This window comes from Schistocerca piceifrons, chromosome 1, assembly GCF_021461385.2.
Source record: "Schistocerca piceifrons isolate TAMUIC-IGC-003096 chromosome 1, iqSchPice1.1, whole genome shotgun sequence".
Classification (NCBI taxonomy): domain Eukaryota; kingdom Metazoa; phylum Arthropoda; class Insecta; order Orthoptera; family Acrididae; genus Schistocerca; species Schistocerca piceifrons.
The window spans coordinates 1,007,467,527-1,007,483,157 of NC_060138.1; the positions used below are offsets into that span (position 1 = coordinate 1,007,467,527).

Consider the following 15,631-nt stretch of genomic DNA (forward strand, 5'->3'; position numbering starts at 1 on the left):
TGTCTGTGGTGCGGCAGCAGGCACGTTATGTAAGCCAGCCACGTGGCTCCCTTTCCAATGGCGTAAATCCTCGATGATGCCATATGTACTACAGCTTTGGGCAATGCCACAGCTGCGTCACGGTGGGGGATGCCCACAAGAATGAGGCACCCTCGTGTGATGCCCACTGGGCAGCAGTTCGTCATGCGGCTGAAGCTGATCTGAGACGGCTGTGGCACTAATTCATAGACTTAGAGCATAGGTCTGTTGCCCTACCATTACCCTGAGCCGATGTCTTCTGCTGGCAGATGGATGTGACGACCTCACCTGTCACAGCCCTGTCGTCTTGCTAGAGCTGGATGATTGAGAATAGTTTCGTTACAAAATTCCAGAAGTTGTAGTCGGCAGCAGTGCACTAGTTGAGAATGGGCGCCATTACCAGTTCAAAAATGGTTCAAATGGCTCTGAGCATTATGGGACTTACCTGCTGTGGTCATCAGTCCCCTAGAACTTAGAACTACTTAAACCTAACTAACCTAAGGACATCACACACATCCATGCCCGAGGCAGGATTCGAACCTGCGACCGTAGCGGTCGCGCGGTTCCAGACTGTAGCGCCTAGAACCGCTCGGCCACTCCGGCCGGCGCCGTTAACAGTCACGTATCCTAACAGACCACTGCCGCTGCTGGTGCGGAAGTGTGCCTTGCCCCTTGCTGAATGAGTCTGTGCAGTACCGCTGAGTTTGCTGTTCCAGCACTGAATCGCAACATTGCATCAGCCTTGTCGAATTATTACAGTTCCAACATCCTGCGCTTGCCTGCTGCCAGTTCTGCTACAGTACAATGTTCTGGCGCACACTACGTTACCCGCTCTATGAACAAGGCCTAGTCCCCCAGCCGGCCACGGTGGTCTAGCGGTTCAGGCGCTCAGTTCGGAACCGCGCGGCTGCTACGGTCGCAGGTTCGAATCCTGCCTCGGGCATGGATGTGTGTGATGTCCTTAGGTTAGTTAGGTTTAAGTAGTTCTAAGTTCTAGGGGACTGATGACCACAGATGTTAAGTCCCATAGTGCTCAGAGCCATTTGAACCATTTGAATCCAGTCCCCCAGATCTACATCTTATGCTACAAGTTCGTGCAAAATACAGAGAAAAATTATGGTTAAAACAACTAGCGACTTGCCCACATGATTTAGGTACCGAGTCCAGGCTTCCAACTATAATGCTTTTTGCCACTGTAAGGTGACTATAATTTCGCACCTTACAAGCACTCATCCATATACTTTGCCGTGAACTACAACCACAATCAGGTGTCATTTGATAGGTTGTACATTGTATGTATGAATATATAAAGGAGACTGACATTGTCACATGCGCCTTGTAAATAATTTTTAACTCTTATTGAATGAAAGGTGACGGAGTGTCTGTACTAACAGAATTTGCGTAATGAATAATTGCCTGTCAAGTAGAGGTTGCAACGCCAGTGGAGATGAAACGGCAGGCAGAACTCAAGCTCTGGGTGGAAGGCCCGTACAGGTGTTGGTCTTGCTTAAAAACAGGAAGTAGCTAGATTGATGTCGTGGCACCTGAGCTCTCGAGCAGAATAGGCTGACGGCCGGCCGCTATTGTAGCAGGACCGGAAGGATAACCGGGAACTCTGCAAATATTGGACGCAGGTGAGAGGAACGAAGAAGCGGCACCTGGGAAACCACGCAAGCTGGGTTATTTCCAAGGATTTTTACTCAGAAGTATACCATTGCAAAAGTATAGGTTTTTCCTCGCAAACTTTCTGCGCAGGATGACAAAAGACTATAATATGGTTGGTCGGCGTTCGGAAGAATCTGTAGAGAGGGAGAATATTCCGTGGTTTCGGGAATATGATTCGTTTTCGGAATTACAAGGGCGAGGAGCTGAGCCTTGCTGGGAGGCCAGCAGTGGAGAGAAGAGGTCTTCCGTTGTGCGCGCCCGTGTGTGACGGTCGCTCGGTATCAACTTTGTTGGTACAGACGGACTTGCTGTCTTTGCTCTCAGGAGATTTTATAGTTAGAACACTTAGGCATTGTACTGTTGCGAACCTATACGATTCTGGACTTGACCTCCGGGTTGGAAGTCGTCGTTGAGTACGCAGCGTTCAGTAACTGAGAGCACTTCCTCTGCCTTTACTTACATTGAGACGTTATCTGGACTCCATCCTTGTGGCTAGGAGTCCGCGTTTCTCGTCTGTAGAACACAGAGAGGGGAAGACAGTATTAGAGTATATTAGTCAGAGGACCACCTTCTGCCGTCCTAGTGTTTGAAAGAGTGTATTTTTGGCTGGAGTTCTTCCATCGTCGCAGACGAGTACGGGAACCATCACTTCGACGCAGTAGACGCATTACATACAGTGATATCGCTAATTGCTTCGGCTTATTAGGACTATAAAAGCTAAACAGCTGTGATCACGCTAGTTTATTTCCACTGAGGTTCCACACCACCGTAGATCACCTTTGAAAGTAGTGTCTTCTAGTGTTTAGTACGTAGATGATGTCAGTCATTTCGCGTTATTGATATTATAGTGCGCGTCATTTATGTTGGCGGCCGAGTTTAGGTTCGTTCTGCGCATCTGACGTCACAAAACACAGTCAGCCAATGAACATAGAACGACGTTGCCAGATCTCGACTGCAGTGCAGAGCATGGACGAGTGTCTTCAGTTTTAGAAACGTTCAGTCATAAATAAAGTAATAGAACAAAAGCAATGTCTTGATAGCAGACTTTCTTTTATACTGCTTTTTCGCAATAAAGAACAGTGGTAATTGTTTATTTCCTATTGTACTTCGACGAAGCATGAGTAATTCATAGTTATACCAACAGTGTTTGTCAGTATTTTGCGTCATGTGTTATACTCCTCTTGGCATCCTGCAAGCAGGCGAGTCACGATAGCGTAACGGTTAAGGTGTTTGGCTTCTATGTGAAAGTTTATGAGTTCAAACCTTGTGTGGTGCTTAATATTTTCATTATTTAAAAACAATATCGAAGTGCCTTACTTCACGAATTATATTCGTTTGAATGCAATTTTTTGAAATTTCTAGTGCTTTGTCTCTTCATTAACCCTTTCGCTGCTATACACGTGCTCCCCTCATTCTGCGCTGTGGGCGATTTTGTCATCACTGCACTGCTCGCCTGTACAGACACATGGTGTTCCCACTGCTGTGGTACTTAAACTAAATGAGATATCGTTATACAGTAAATTTTATATGAAATTTAGGTATCTTTTCCACATTTCATTCTCAACATTGTGGCAACTAAAATCGACCATACGGAAAGTATACTCTATGGACTTTTACCTCTGCAAACTCTTCGAAATTTCGTGCAATGGTTTACTATATTTAATGCTGCATAATAACTGCGTTGAACATCGAAACAAAATTGATATTTATGGTGGGAAGGTATCAGTCAAGAAGATGCGTAAAAATCTAATTTTTGGGCCAAATAATTTTTGTGGAATCGAATGATAAGAGTGCCAAAGCAGTCGGAACACGATGTGTCTGCACAGGCGAGCAGTGCAGTGACAAAATCGCGTACAGCGCGGAATGCAGGGAGCACGTCTCTGTAGCAGCGAAAGGGTTAACGCGGCCGTGGTGGCTTTACTTCATGAACTGCGCGCTCCCCCCTAAACGTAAGCTTGGGAACTATGATATACTATGGCGCTGCTTCTATTGGCGCGTGCGTCGTGTGCAACTGGCAACGCAGCAATCTCCCGGGTCTGGGCGGGCATGCGCGAGCCGCCAAGATAAAAGAATTGAACTATAGACCGCGCAGTCATAAAAAGGGGCAGAGTTGGGCAATTGACTAATAATTTTAGTTAGGAAATATAGACAATTGTACTTAAAGGGTTAATTTTAATCTATAATAAACATATATAGAACAACAACGTTTATCATTTACTAGTATTAGGTGCCTTCATCATACATTTATGTTTAGATTGTAATTTGTATATAAAAAGAGAATGAAGAGATCCTTAGATCTGCTTCAGGGCGTCGTCAGACAGGGCCAAATCATCATTTTAGCGTTTATTATTTTCCGTTGTGCACATTCATTTTACACCCACCTGGAGCAGCATCTTGGACCACCTTACTTATGAGTCTATTCATCATATTTGCGCATCTGGCAGTTGTAACCTTCATGGCTTTTCCCACTGCATCCTTTTCTCTTAACCTTAAATTTACGTCTATTCCGCATTCACACTGCAACGTTACACTCTGTATCTTATGCTCTAGGGATCTGGTCTACTAGAATCTGGACTATCGGTGGTTTGTGCTGATGTACGCCTCTCCACATCAAAGCTACGCACAGCAGAGTGCAGTCCGGAACCGCGGGACTGCTACGGTCGCAGGTTCGAATCCTGCCTTGGGCATGGATGTGTGTGATGTCCTTAGGTTAGTTAGGTTTAAGTAGTTCTAAGTTCTAGGGGACTGATGACCACAGAAGTTAAGTCCCATAGTGCTCAGAGCCATTTGAACCATTTGAACCACAGCAGAGTCAGAGCCACTGTGGCATATGATATTACGACACTCAAAGTCACCGTCATGGATCGTCGTTCTACTCTGAACTGCTCTAAAAGCTGCATTAACTGCTCGGCTTAAATGCATCCATCATTCGTGGCAATGAATCGATCCAGGAAATGAATTAGATCGGTTTCTAAACTTTTATTTAAAAATGTTATATTCGGCTCTTTCAATGATTTCAAAGGTAAATTATGGCCAATATAACTGCAGTTGTGAGACGTTCGGTTGCGTGACTCCCGTAAACGTGGCTGGTAGATGGAAGGTTGGTCCTGTTGTGTTGCATGCAATCCCGCTGATTAATAACCCACTTTCATTCAGTTCAATCAGTCTGGCCCTCATGAACTTCCCCTGCTTGTAACAACTCGCCACTACTACCATATCATTATAAGTGGAGTATATTCAATGAAAACCTGCTTGCTAGAAATGCAACGACAGCCCTTGAACGAAACTAGTCCCTTCTGTGTGGGTAAGAAAAACTGTACCTCACATGCCTTCTAGCTGGTTTGTATAAACCTGGTAGGACACACTGCGACACTCCCCCTTCGACATTAACTACTTCTCCGTCATTACTGCATGCCTGCCACCAGCCTCCAAAATTAGTAACATCCTGCAGATCCCCATTTCACTGAGTATGTGTGAATAGAGTAACACTTAAACTGTGCATGTCATCCTATTACTGGAAATCAGTCAGTTTTCATTTCCACTGATAATGTAGTGATAAGCAGTGTGTGTAATTCCAGAAATTTTAAGTGAAATTGCTAGCTGCTGCATGGCAGACGGATAGGTACATTTCTGTATGTATATAATTTAGTCAAGGGAAGTGTTCTGTGTATTTTTGTGACTGGTACTGTTTAATTACAAATTGTATCTGCATGGTAAACTGAATTGTGAAATACGGGTAAAGCCATGGAAAGATATTATTTATTTCGCATAGATTTCAGTTCGCTTATATTATTTCTGAATTAGTAGTATCAGTAGAAGGGCAGGTTTTTTCTACTGGGTTCCACAACCAGGCTTACCTCAGGCGATAACTCTCTCTATGCTTCCTGTAATCCCAATCAGTACTGTTCAGGTGACAATTGCATTTCTTCGACTCTTGCCCTCGGCATATCGAAACCCGAGGACAGGAGCAAATATCACCCGCACTTTCTCCTCAGAAGGCTACTGCGACAATCAAGCTCATTCACATACAACAAAAGTAAAAGAAAAGATATTCACACTAACGTAACTTATTCACTACAATCCTGTACAAACACTAATATATATAAATAATCCTTGACAGACACTCCTCATCTTCTTGATCTTCCCGTTTTCTTCCCCGGCTCCAAGTTTCAAAGTCTTGGAATCGACTCCAGACTCCCTTGAAAAGGTCGTAGATGCCCAACATATAGTATCGTTGTTCTTGCTGGCAACTGAAGCTTCATGTCGACGGGCGAAGTAGTCTCCACCACCTGCAAGAGTCCTTGACACCTTGTGATGAACTTCCCTTTTGACGTGTAAGGACTCGATAACATTACCCATTGCGCTAACGTATACTGTGGCAAACTTGCAGTACAGTGCACTGATTCCTCTTGCGTCTCTAAAGCCTTTATATTCGCCTTCTGTACTCGTTTCCATACTTCTCGTATTGTTTTCCCGAAGTCGTGGACTGATTCCCCATCTTCACCTTTCTTTGCCTTTGTCAAACCGAGTAGTTAGGGCATTTCCTGACCATGTACCACTTCATAACCCAGCATTTGTGAGTACTTTTGAATTACACACTGACATAACACACGTTAGACATGAGTCGCAGTCGCTGTCACACGCACTCATATCATAACTTAACGTTTTACCAATTGTTCTATGTGCCCGTTCCGTTTTACCACGGGCCTGTGGATGAAGAAGATTAGTTCTTAAATGCTTAAATTGCAATATCTGGCACAGTTCCTTCAAAATGTCCAACTTAACTTCGTATGCTGGTCTGTAATTATCATATCTAACAGCTGCTAACCTTAGACTCTGCGACTATCGTTGCCTGCTGGTTCGACATAGCAACCGTCTCCTTGTACGGCGAAAAGTTATCTGTTACTGTTAATATGAAGTTTTCCTGCAAGCGTACGACTAAACTATCCTAATAATTCAGTTACACGCATTCCAAATGGTTTTGATGCTTCCAGTAGCCTCTACAACGTCACTGCTTACGATTCAGATCAGCTCACTGTGCACACCGTACGCAGTTCCTCACATATTGATCCACAGCCGCTTGCCTTCCTCTCCACCATATGTGTCAGCCACTGTTCAGATTGTTGTTCCGCACCCTCCATCACTAGATACTCTGTGACCATGTGCTTCGTTTAGAATATCCTCCTTAAACTTCACTGGTACTGCTACCTGTGGCCCGAACCTCATTTTCTTGCACAACAGCCCGTCATATGTACCACACTGTGACTGCACCTTATACTGTTTCCAGTCACTGTTAGCGCACTGTGCTGCCTGCCACTCCACAAGACCATGACCCAGAATTTTCAGCACTGCTACGTCCCTGCTTGGAAACATGGATTGTGGGGAAACTGGACTGGTAAGGAAAGGAATGAGGAGGTCCTACGCAGAATCGAAGAGGAAAGAAATATGTGGAAAACACTGACAAGAATAAGGGACAGGATGATAGGACTTTTGTTAAGACATCAGGGAATGATTTCCGTGGTACTAGAGTGGGCTGCAGAGGGCAAAAACTACAGAGGAACACAGAGATTGGAATACATCCAGCAAATAGTTGAGAACGTAGGTTGCGAGTGCTACTCTGAAATGGCTCTGAGCACTATGGGACTCAACTGCTGAGGTCATTAGTCCCCTAGAACTTAGAACTAGTTAAACCTAACCAACCTAAGGACATCACAAACATCCATGCCCGAGGCAGGATTCGAACCTGCGACCGTAGCGGTCTTGCGGTTCCAGACTGCAGCGCCGTTAACCGCACGGCCACTTCGGCCGGCTGCTACTCTGAAATGAAGGTGTTGGCACAGGACAAGAATTCGTGGCAGGTCGCATAAAACCACTTCCTGCTTAATGCGTCTGAATTCCTATGCAACTTTGCTGCTCTACTGGACGTTACTGTTGGCGGTGCTGACACCCCCGTCCACCAGTTGGTGGTGCACTCAAAGGAGTTGAGTGCCCATTGGGTTTCTCGCCGCTTAACAAAAGACCATAAAAAGCAACGAAGCATCATCTGTTCGAAACTGCTTGCGCGATACGAGGCTGGTCGTGACAGCTTTTTGTCGAGCATCGTCTTGGACCATGAAATACGGGTTTATCACTACTAGGCGGAAACAAAACCGCGTTGCCACGGAGTGGCGCCACACCATCTCCCCTCCGAAGAAGACGTTCAGAGGCGCACCCTCAGCCAGTAAATTCACGGTGACAAACTTCTAGGAGTCTGAAGGGGTTATTTTGTTTGATGTCCTCCACCATGGTGCAACAATGATCTCTGTAGCGTATTGTGCTACCCTGAGGAAATGGAAGAAACGGGTTCAGAGTGTTCGTCGCCACAAAAATTCGAACGAACTCCTTAAGAAGTTTGTTTGCGCGAGCATCATCTGAAAGCAAGCACAGAAATATTTTTTTGTAGGTACAAAGCGCCATTGGCTTGCTGCACTGTATTCTTTTTGTTCCAGACTCGTTTTGGCTTTTACTTTAAGGCATCTTCAGTGGAATCTAGAATGATACAGTTTCGTTTTGATATCGATATTTGTAGATAGTAAAACAGTTCACGTTCTTGCTCGAACAGTCCATGGATGTACTGCCAGCCCTTAGTGTCCAAGGGGCACAATATTTCGGCGATCAGACATGTCGCCGACGTCAGGTGCGCTGACGAACTGAGCTTCTGAGGGAGGGCGGGCGTCATAAATGCCCTCCCCCTGCGAGGCGTTCTCTCCGCGGTCCGCGCCCGCGGCCGCATGTCGGTGGATCCTGAGACGGTGGCGTCGGCGTCTGTGGTGGCGTCGGTGTAATTGCCTCCTCCGCCCTGGTCGCCAGTTCGTGTTCTTTGCCAAGCGTCTTTTTAATTAGACTCAGTGCTGGTTCCCATGCCTTGCTGAGGTAATAGCCGCAATCTCGGTTGATGATGCTGTCCCTGGTACGAATTTCGGTAGCCTCTCTAAAGACGCTGTCGCAGTATTTAGATGTCTGTGCCAAGACTGTGATATGTCGGTAGCCCATTTCGTGATTTTCGGACAAACAGGGCTGTGCGACCACCGACTTGTTGGGGTAATTAAGTCGAGTATGCTTCTGATGTTGTCGGCAATGATCTTCGCTGGTGCGCACTGTCTGTCAAATATAAGTCGTCCCACACTGACATGGAATCTGGCATATGCTGGCCTTCCGCAAACAGAAATCGTCTTTGACACTTCCCAATAACGTTCGTGTTTCATTGGTTGGGTAAAAGACAGTTCCTACTCGGTGTTTCCTCAATATTCGTCCTATTTTCCCCGATAGTTCGCTAGTATACGGTATATAGGCAGTGGCTATCTCTTCTTCCGTGGCTTCTTCCGTCTCCACACGCTGTACTGTAGAGGTGTGATCTGCTGAGCGCCACTCGGAATGACAGATCAGACGCGTTCTCCACCCCACCTCTACAGTACAGCGCGAGGAGACGGAAGAAGTCAAGGTCCTCTTACCCACATTTCACCTCTTCTTTTGACGTCCCTGCGATGGAGGTCAGAACCGTGACACCCAGCGCTGAAATCACGCGGTTTTCTTATGGGTAATGGAAAGACATGCTGCCGCTCAGAATCAACACGAAAAGGCCTCAGAGCGTGGTTTAAAGAGTATCAATGAAATGGCTCCTTCTCGTGCTGCGTTGATTCCCACACACTTCACGATCGAAAATGACACTTGGCAGTGTGATAAGCAACAGAAAAGATGTTCCCGACAATTTTCGACACTGATGGACGTTTCTAACCAACTCTAAGGACACTGTGGGATGCATCCCCACTGAACGTGGCAGCACCCCTTCGGAGTGCAGCGTGACCGCAATTTTTGATCTCGTGTGCAGGCTGAAACCACTAAGGACCATTCAGAACCATTCGACGAAATCTGAACGTGATCCGAAGCATCAAAGGGTAATAAGGCTTTTTCAAACCTCCTGTTTTGCACCCTCGTGTGGCGTGATCACGTGGGAATGCAACATTAACATGTGCGTGAATGAAATGGCGAAGGGTCGTTCGAAGAGCACCCAGTTCGGTGCCCTCCACGCAACTTTGTTGAGCACGTTACAGATGTACCTGTCATAAACTTCGGCACCATCAGCCCGGCCGTGGTCTAGCGTCTGAAGTTGGGTGTCGAAGAGGTTGCCTAGTCTCAAAGAGTTGAGAAATAATCAAAAATGGTTCAAATGACTCTGAGCACTATACGACTTAACTTCTGAGGCCATCAGTCACCTAGAACTTAGAACTAATTAAACCTAACTAAACTAAGGACATCATACACATCCATGCCCAAGGCAGGATTCGAACCTGCGACCGTAGCGGTCGCTCGGCTCCAGACTCTAGCGCCTAGAACCGCACGGCCACTCCGGCCGGCTGAGAAATAATCAATTAATGAGAAATCTAAGTAGTAAAAAAAATCTGGTTGCTTTGGTTGGTTGATTTGGGAGAGAGGTCCAAACAGTAGGTGATCGGTCCCATCGGAATGGGGATGGATGGGGAAGGAACGCGGCCGTGCCCTTTCAAATGAACCATCTCAGCATTTGCCCGAAGCGATTTAGGGAAATCACGGAAACCGTAAATCAAGATGGCCGGACGTGGGTTTGAACAATCGTCCGTCCTCCCGAATGCGAGTCCAGTGTGCTAATCATTGCGCCACCTCGATCGGTTAAAAAAAATAAACAAGTAAATAAATAAATTTGGAATAAATGTAATTTACATTAATGTGACAGACCCTGTTTAGGGAATTACAGTCCTCTGATGGAGCCAGTAAAATTGTGCTGTCGCAACTTCCAATTCGCCTAGTTACTGTGCACGCTACAAACTGTGTTTACTCTAGATACTACGAGGTGATTACAATGGTGCGTAACGGTAAGGAACAGTTTCCCTTGCCGGCTCTAGACTTGGAGAGCTGCTTGGTGGTGGTTGCAGGGTACCTGAGCCTGCAGACGGAGGAGATCCCCGGCAACGCGGGCCTCAAGGACGCGGTGGCCGCCCTGCAGTGGGTGCAGCGCAACGGCGCGGCCTTCGGGGGCGACGCGGGCCGCGTCACGCTGTTCGGCGCCAGCTCCGGCGGCTGCTCCGTGTCCCACCTGCTGCTCTCGCCGGCCACGCCAGGTAGGCTGCGCACCACGCCCCTCAGCGCTAATCCCGCGCACCTCCCACCGACAGCGGCGTAAATCACTCGGCGCGTGTCGTCGCGCCAGATTAGCGCTCTCTTGTTTGCCCGGGGCCACGGCAGCAGCGCGATTATCCGTATTTCGTGCGATAACACCGATTAAGAACAGAGGCTTTTGTAGCAGTAGTTTATGTGTGTTTATCAGAATTACATAATACTCTTGAAACATTGACAACCTGAATCTCGCAATCGTCATAAAAATGAAATATCAAGGAGGCAAGAGTATTATACAGGGTGAAAAGTATTTAAACCGACAAGCTCTGGCAGGTTGTAGGGGACATCAAAACAAATATTTTTCCCTAATGTCATTTTTTTCCTATGAGGATTATTTAAACCGGTGGAGGCCGTATTACGCTCTTCAGTTGTTAGCGGGCGTATTATGCTCTGATGTCCACCAGTGTAGTAGTGCATTGTCTCTGTTTACTAATGGAGCGATACGTCTGGAGTGAGTACACTGATATGGTTGGTGTGTACTACGTAGCGCACCACAACGGACGTGCTGCACAGCGGGTTTATCAACAACAATATCCTAATCGCCGTATCCCGCATCATACGACCTTTGCTGCTGTGTACCAACGTCTACGTGAGGCCGGGTCATTTAGCAGATTACCTGGACAGGAACGCCATCGCACGGTAAGAACGCTGCAATTTGAGGAAGCTGTATTGCAGCTTGTGGAGCGGGATCCTTCAATCAGCACTCGTGCAATTGCACGTAACATAGGAACGAATCAGACGAATGTAAGAACAGTCCTTAGATATCATTTTTTACGTCCATTTCACTTACAGCGTGTCCACAACCTGGAACCAGTTGATTATCCACCCAGAGCACAGGTTTCGCAGTGGTACCTGCAACAGTGTGAAATGCATCCTACATTTCCATCCTCTGTGATGTTTACCGATGAAGCAATGTTCGGGCTTGATAGAGTCTTCAACATGCACAATTCGCCTGTTTGGAGTGAGGATAACCCACATTCTACAGTTGCTAGCGCTCATCAAGTGCGGTTCTTCGTTAATATGTGGGACGGTGTTGTTGGGGACTGTTTAATTGGGTCGTATCTGCTACCTAGGCCATTTAATGGCAGGCACTATTACAATTTTCTCGCCAGAGCATTGCCAGAATTGCTGGAAGACGTCCCGCTCCCTACAAGACAACGCATGTGGTTTCAACATGACGGGGCACCGGCACATTTCAGTCGTCGTGTGCGTCGATTCCTGGACCGAGGTGGTCCTGTTCCATAGCCTGCTCGATCCCCAGATATGTCCCCTCTGGACTTTTTTGTATGGGGAGAGATGCGCAAACTTGTTTACGCAACTCTTGTTGCATCAGAAGAGGACCTGCTTGCCTGGATAGTAGCAGCAGCAGGAACAATTCAGGATATTCCTGATTTTTTTCCCCGTGTCAGACAGAACATAATCCGACGTTGTAACCTTTGTTTCCGTGTCAATGGAGGCATTTTTGAAAATCTACTGTAATTGAAATTGGGCTGTGTTAATGTGTTGTCTATTGGTCATAAAAAATGGAGAAGTGTTTGTTGATGTAGTTAATTTCCCGCCAGAGAAATCTTCCTCTACCGGTTTAAATACTCCTCTTAGGAAAAAATGACATTAGGGAAAAATATTTGTTTTGATGTCCCCTACAACCTCCCAGAGTTTGTCGGTTTAAATACTTTTCACCCTGTATACCCTTACCGACAAAAAAAAAAAAAAAAAAAAAAAATCACCGCAAAGGAACCATCCAAATGGGACGGAAATCAGTAGATCAGTGATGTACATGTACAGATAGACAAACGATTACAGTTTCAGAAAAATTGCATGATTCATTCAAGAGAAAGAGCTTTACAAATTGAGGAAGCCAATAATGCGTTGATCCACCTCTGACCCTTATGCAAGCAGTTACTCGTCTTGGCATTAATTGATAAGAATTGTTCTATGGACTGCTGAGGGATATCGTGCCAAATTCTGTCTAACTGGGGCGACGCGCTCTTTGGATGGCCCAGCCTATAATTCTCCAAACGTTGTGAATTGGGACAGGTCCGGCGACCTTGCTGATCAATGTATGGTTTAGCAAACACAAAGACAAGTAATACAAACTCTCGCTGTGTGTGGGCGGACATTATCTAGCTGAAATGTAAGCCCAGGATGAAATGTAAGCCTAGGATGGCTTTCAATGAAGGGAAACAAAACAGGGCGTAGAATATGGTCGACGTATGGCTGTGCTCTATGGGTGACGTGGCTGACAACGAAAGGGGTCTTACTATGGAAAGAAATGGCACCCCTGATACTCACTCCTGAGTGTCGGTCCGTATGGCGGGAGACAGTCAGGTTGGTATCCCACCGGTGTCCTGGGCGTCTCCAGACACGTCTTCAGCCTGGAATTCATTGACTGGAGTAGAAGTGTCTTCAGTGATAAGTCCTGCTTCGAATTCAGCTCCGATGGTACCGGTCCACAAACACAGCATATCATCGACATATCTAAACCAGTACTTGATTCTGCAGCCCACTGCTTCTTTCTGTAGAAAAATTTGTTCGAAACTGTCCATGAAAATTTCGCATAGCTTGGGACTAAGAAGTGACCCAGGAACTTCTTTATAAAATTTTCACTTATATTGTTGGGTGAAATTGTCCATACTGTCTCTTTCCTATTTTATCGTTTCAACACTGACCCACAATGTCCTAGCGCAACGCAATCTGACTGCTCAAAAATGATAACCTGACTTCAAATAATTAATAAAAAAGAATGGCCCTGAATTAGTAGAAATCCTAACGATAACCTATACCTTTCATAAGTCACTTACCCCACAAAAATTTTCATTACACGAGCTACTGCAATGCAGCAAGCGCCAATACAGCCAGATAAATAAAAGATTGCAACTACTGAAGGCTCTAACTACTAATAGGCATGTGGTTAGCAAAGGAAAGATTTTGTTGCAGAACAAATAATGTATTTTTACCTTAATACTCGCAAACTCAGATAGAACTCGCGCCTTCCCCAGTCTACACACACAAACAGCACGCTCGCTGATACTATATGCACCGTGCGTGTTTCAGACTGATAGTCATTCTTCGCCAGGTGACGCTGCTATTGACTGGAGGGTCTTATATCGATAATAGGTTGGTGGTCGCAATATTCTGGTTGATCAGTGTATTTATTTACGATCGTGATTTTGGCTGTTGTGTCAGTTTTAAGCAATAGCTGTAACAACACTTAAACAGGTTACTTACAAACCCATAGCTAGGCCATCAGACTGACTATAATACTCGTTCTGAAACTGGAAATAACTCAGTTCTCAACTCATTTGAGTTGTGTCGATTATGTCATATAATTCTATACGATTTACTCTGGATTTGCGAAAGATATGTTGATGTGTTTATAGATTCATCTGTAGCATTATTTGTAAATAAGCTAGTGGCATTGAACGATATTGCTTTAGAACTGTGTGGGATTTGCGTAACTTTAATTTTATCAGCAAGAGCCCAGAGTGTTTGATACCAAACTTAGATTTAAAACCGGTTTTCTGCTGGAAATACTAGAAATCAACCAACGAATTACTCAGAGTGCCAGCCTAGTATTAAATGATCGGACTCAATTTCCATTTACCCCTTCGTTACATTAAGTTTTCGTTTCGAATACTAGATCAAACCCTCATTTCTCATCGGGTGTTAAATGTATCTCCACATAAAAACTTTGTTTACCTCCTTTTTTAGTTATGTAATCATTTCTAAGTGACAAGAAACATAATGTGTCATTATGGGAACACTCTGTCATTTTTGTATCTTCTGTACAAATAACAACTTTGTAAGTCGCACGTCATATTTATCTGTGTTTGCAACATTCAGTTGTCAAATGAAGATGGTCGAAGAAGCCAAAAGCCTATTAGGGCCCAAATAAATATAATTTTGTAGAACACAAGAAAGTGTTTTTCTTTTTAGCGTTATTAGTATGTCCTAAGAAGGACCGACGGAAAACTCAGTTAATCTTCCAAATTGGTTACGCTATACTTGTTACCGCTTCGTTACTGCATTTTAAGGCGTTCATTACCCTTAAAATGTATAACATCTCATGTACTGCTCCTCTATTTGGGCAAAAAGCGGTCAGTCAACAAACTTGATGTGTAGATATACAATGAGAAATATCACTGGTACATTAAAGTCAGCATCAGTTCCCGGCTTTCATATCTTACCTAATGTAGTATCAGAAGGTCCCAGACGACAACAGGCAGTAGATCGAGAATGGAAGAAGATATGAAATTGCTAAAGTTCCAGAAACTCGCCAGTCAACAAAATTCTTCCTGATCTTCCACATTTATGGACTGCGCCTAAAGGCCCCGACGACCATGTGATGCTGGTAACAATAATAACTCTAGAGAGCCTTTATGGAATCTCACACCAACCTAGTCCTTGCAAATTACAAGAGCGTTACGGAACTGACCGTTTGGCGGAGAAGGCCTCCGAAGTCAAACTGGTCCAAATTTTTGAATGTACGTGTTGATGAAAACCTAAATTGGAATAAGCATATTACTGTTCTTCTAAACAGTTAAGTTCAGCTATTTTTGCTCTTAGTATAATTGCTAGTCTTGGAAATAAACGAACATCCTGACAAATTATGCACATTCCCATTCAATAATGTCTTATGAAATAATTTTCTGTGGTAACTCATCATTTCGAAACAAAGCAATGAATGCACAAAAACGAACAATAAAAATAATATGTGATGTTTATCAGCAGTCGTCATGTATGTACCTCTTCACGAAGT

The 15,631-nt window shown here is 45.0% G+C and overlaps 1 protein-coding gene across 1 annotated transcript in view; it reads left to right on the plus strand.

The window, feature by feature from the left end:
• The window catches only part of LOC124777148 (esterase B1-like), a 125,372-nt gene that overhangs the window by 61,491 nt on the left and 48,250 nt on the right, over nt 1-15,631 (plus strand). The window contains exon 4 of the mRNA XM_047252451.1: nt 10,632-10,817. Coding sequence (XP_047108407.1) covers nt 10,632-10,817 — 186 coding nt within the window. The remainder of the gene's footprint in view (nt 1-10,631; nt 10,818-15,631) is intronic.